Genomic DNA, 4,668 nt, shown 5'->3' on the forward strand with positions numbered 1-4,668 from the left:
AAAGAAAGAAAGAAAGAAAGAAAGAAAGAAAGAAAGAAAGAAAGAAAGAAAGAGAAAAGAAAAGAAAAAGAAAGCAAGTGTCTTACTCTTCTCTCATTGCTGGGGCAGATACCCAGTGCTCAGAAGGAAGCAAGGAGAGGTTTATTTAGCTCAGAGTTAGTGGAGATTTCAGTCCACACTAGCTGGCTCCAAGGCAGAGCGGCACATGGCAGAGGGCAGCCTTTCATGGGTGGCGGCAAAGAGCAAAAGCACAGGGAGTGGCTGCAGCTCGGGCAGCTAGCCAGCCTCTCCTCCCCCCTTACACTGGAGTGCAAATTGCCCGCCCAGGGCAGGAGCAGCATCCACACCCACGGTTCACAGTCACAAACTCCAGAAGCCCCCGCGTGACTGCATGGCTGCGTGAAGCTTCGGGGACAACCAGACACAGACCATAACAGCAAGAGCTGCAGCTACAGTAGGGCCACGCGCTGCGGCACTTCAGCAGCTTTCAGCTCCCAGCTGCCAAATACGGCCCACCTGCACTACAGGCTGAGGCGAGGGCCCTGCCCACCCACACCTTCACGAAGGATAAACAGCCAGAAGGGGGTAGGATTTAACATCCTACAGACTCATTCTTTTTTTTCCTCTGGTTTTTTGTAACCTGGGCTGGTCTCAAATGCAAGGCAAGCCCCCTGCCTCAGCCTCCCGAGCACTGGGCGTGTACCACCACAGCCAGCTCAAACTCAATCTTTTTTTTTTTTTTTTTGGCTGGCTCAGCCCGCCCCGAGGGCAGGGCTGGCATGGCATGTGGCGCCAGGGATCGAACTAAGGTCCTCTGCACCTGCCTAAGCTTGCCCAAGCAGGGAAGCAGGCACTTTAGACTGCTGAGCTATCTCGCCAGCTCTCAAATTCATTCTTTTTTTTTTTTAATTTTATTTATTTATTTGTGCGTGTGTGTGTGTGTGTGTGTGTGTGGCCAGCCCAGCCCTCCAGGGGGCGGGCTGGCTGGCATGTGGTGCTGGGGGATCGAACTGTGGTCCCTGGGTTTTGCTAAAGCTTGGTCTAAGTAGGTGCTTTAGACCACTGAGCCATCTCACCAGCCCTCAAATTCATTCTTGACTAGACAGCTTTATTATTTCTTTATTTATTTTTGTGACCAGCTCAGCCTGCCCTTGGAGGCTGGAGCGGCACGGGGTACCCAGGATCGAACCTTGGTCCCTGTGCTTGCCTAAGGTTGCCCAAGCAGGTACTTGAGGCCACTGAGCTACCTCACCTGCCCTGGGCAGCTTAGTATACTTCTATCCTCACTGGAATGTGAGCATTCTTTTGAGAAGTTGGGCGGTGAGGGAGAGATGAGGCAGGAAAATATGCAGAGGCCTCCTCTCGGTCCAGGAAGTTTCTATTCGTAATCCCATGGATGAATTATTACAATTCTGCCTAGCTAATGTCAACCTACCACACCCAGTGCAACCCTCAGCGAGAATGAAGACACTAAGGCTTATTTGTAATTGGGGGGGGGGCAAAGAGTTTGTTTGTTTTTGTGGAACTGGGGATTGAACTCAGGACCTTGCGCTTGCCAGGGAAGTGCTTATTCCACTGAGCCAGCTCTCCAGCCCTGGGCCAAGGAGTTCTAACTCCAACCATGATGATGGCTGTTCAGAACAAAGGCCTCAACCCAAGGTCAAACCCACATTTTAGTCATTCATGAAGAAAGGTGTGGTTTGCAGAGCATGGTGGAGCATGCCTGGAATTCCAGCACTGGGGGGGCTGAGACCAGCTTCAGCTACAAAGTGAGCTCAAGCCCAGCCTGAGCTGCAGAGCAAGACCGTCTCAAAAAAACAGAGAGAGAGAGAGAGAGAGAGAGAGAGAGAGAGAGAGAGAGAGAGAGAGAGAAAGGCCAGATAGCTCAACAGACTAAAGGGCCTGCTTAGGTAGAGCACAACTGGAGTTCGATCCCCGGCTTGCAGTGCCTGCCCCACCCCTGGGGCAGGATGAGACATTGAGACTGGGCGTGGCGGCACACGTCTGTAATCCAAGTTTGGGAGGCTGCAAACAGGAGGAACATTATGAGTCCAATCTATGTAGTAAGACCCTGTAGACTCTGTACTAAAGTACAGAGAAAGAATACAAGAAAGAAAGAAAGAAGTGATTTGAGGATGCGCCCGTGAGAAGAGCAGGAAGCAGGTGAGCGCGTGAGCTGGGCCAGGCAGGGGCCTGCATCCACCCCCACCCCACCCCCCGCCATATGCAGAGAGAAGGATCTGCAGGAGTGATCTCACGACACAGCTGAGGTAGCATCTAATGTGTAATCTCTCCAGCCCCGGACGTCAGAGCCTCTATCCCAAGTGACAGTGACAGGCATTAGCTCTTCACCTGGCTCACAATGGGGAGCAGACGGCGGGGTTCCAGGGAAAGGCGCCTGCTGTCTTCAAAGACGACCACCAGCACCTCGCTGGACAGATACGCACCGCTGAACGCCAACTGAAGGGCGAAGGCGAGGTCCCGGCCAGCCCTGCACACAGCAGTCCGTGGAAACAGGGTCAGGCTCAGCCAACAGGGAGACCGCTGCTCTTCTTTCAAGGAGAGTCGCCCAGGCGGTCCCCACAGTCCCCCTTCACTGCTTTGACGAAACTGGAGCAGCGTCAGTCGTGCATGGCCTCTCGTTGCTGCCGGGTAGAGAATCTTCCGTGATGCACTCTAATTAGAAGGATTATAAACAGAACGAGTACACCGATTCCAACACAAAACCGAAAGTGAGCCTGGGATCTGCGCGGAGCCCGCTGTTCTGCAGCACCGGCAGACTGGTCCCAGTCTGCAGCTTGGTTATCAAATGTGGCTACCCGGTCATGACGCCAACAGCATTTTTCTCTGAAGAGCACCCATATCCACAGTAACATTTTGATAGCCTGTTTCTTGTATATGTCCTTTTATCCTTCCCCAAGGATGCAGATTTTTGTTATGTGGTAATGGGGTGATACAAAAGCGAGTCGTATTACAGTGACGCTTTGATCCCAGTTGCGATAGTAAACTTTCAATTTGTTTTTCGCGGGCCTCAGATGGGAGGCAGTCCGGGGCTGCCCAGCTGTGGTTCTTACGGGACCCGCAACATGACCTGTGATCGATGGTTGTAGATTAAGAATTGCCTACATCTCTTGAAGAATAGCACAAAATAAGCAAGAAATCCCAGGGATCAGTATCATTTAAGGATGTGACTGTAGGCTTCACCCAGGTGGAATGGCAGCACCTAGACCCAAGCCAGAAATCCCTGTACAGAGATGTGATGTTGGAGAACTACAGCCACCTGGTCTCTGTGGGGTATTGTGTGACAAGGCCAGAGTTGATCTTCAGACTGGAGCAAGGAGAAGAGCCATGGGTATTGGAAGAAGAATTCCCAAGGCCAGGCTTCCTAGAATTTTGGAAAACTGATTATCAAAAGGAGAAGAGCAAAGAAAACCGACCTAAACACTTGTGGGGGAGTTGTATTCATCAATAACAGAGTGCTGGAAAAGAACAAGTTTATACAATCAGATCTTACACTTTCTGAAACAAGAAAAAGAAGACCAAGTTAGATCCAGAGTAAGCTGGAGAGGAAAAGGGACTTAAGGCTCAACATATCAATACTTGGTGAAAAATACCTGTTCCATATTATGCCTAAGATGTTTGATATTCAGACAGATAGTGAGGTTAAGCTTAACAGCCTAGGTTGTATGGTAATAACAATAAGCTTGTCTTCTGGATGGTTAACAACCTAAGTTTGCAGACCAAAATTAGAGAAAAAGGAGGGCTGCAAGGAAAGCCAACATTTTGGCCCTAGCCTTCCAAGGTCAATTGAGACTCAGGACATATGAGAACTTGTACTTAACGTCATGTACCTCGGTAGTGTTCCAAATTTTCTGATCAAGGAGATTATGGGGCCAAAGAGGAAAGTGATTGATGATGTAGAGTGTGCCTAGGGAGAGTCACATGGAGAGAAGACATTCTCTCAGGCTTTCACAGAGAGCACATTGGCCAAGCAATGGCCGTGACTCATCCACATGGCTGACACTGACAAAAGTTCTACAATCTGAGGTACATGATCTCAGGATAAATCCTGAGAGGATTTCACTGACCTTATCAGACCCAAAAGCTACATCTCTTGTTGCATAGGTCCTGCTTTACCTTGGTCTTAACCATCCAGTAGAAAAGTATAAAAACGAAGCATAAGAAGTAAAGCCAGGGCTGGTGAGATGGCTCAGTGGTCTAAAGCACCTACTTAGAACAAGCTTAGCAAAGCACAGGGACCACGGTTCAATCCCCCAGCACCACATGCCAGCCAGCCCCGCCCCCTGGTGGGCTGAGCTGGCCACACACACACAATATAAATAAATAAAATAAATAAATTAAAAAAAAAAAAGAAGTAAAGCCATGCTGTTACGTTGAGCTGTATGGGACTCAGGTCAACAATTTCTGATGTTGCCAGTGAAGCGGAAGACCCAATACTATTATGGACTACTGGACTCTTTTAGAATATTTTGCTGAATTAATATAATATTCAAATAATATTATAATTATATATATGATACCTATAATATTCAAATGATGGAACTAAACAAAAAAGGGCATACAGATGAATGTCCATTTTGTATCTGTGTATTCAAAGTGGTTAGGACAGATATATAGTTACATTCTCTTAATGAATAGAGGGATTTG

The 4,668-nt window shown here is 48.6% G+C and overlaps 1 protein-coding gene across 1 annotated transcript in view; it reads left to right on the forward strand.

Annotated features, from left to right (window-relative positions):
- The window catches only part of LOC111818427 (zinc finger protein 33B-like), an 11,995-nt gene extending 8,523 nt beyond the window's left edge, over positions 1 to 3,472 (forward strand). The window contains exon 2 of the mRNA XM_023722375.1: positions 3,143 to 3,472. Within this exon, the coding sequence (XP_023578143.1) occupies positions 3,143 to 3,472 (330 nt within the window). The remainder of the gene's footprint in view (positions 1 to 3,142) is intronic.
- The last annotated feature ends 1,196 nt before the right edge of the window (positions 3,473 to 4,668 follow it).

The sequence above is a fragment of the Octodon degus genome, unplaced genomic scaffold (genome assembly GCF_000260255.1).
Source record: "Octodon degus isolate 3935 unplaced genomic scaffold, OctDeg1.0 scaffold00005, whole genome shotgun sequence".
Taxonomy (NCBI): domain Eukaryota; kingdom Metazoa; phylum Chordata; class Mammalia; order Rodentia; family Octodontidae; genus Octodon; species Octodon degus.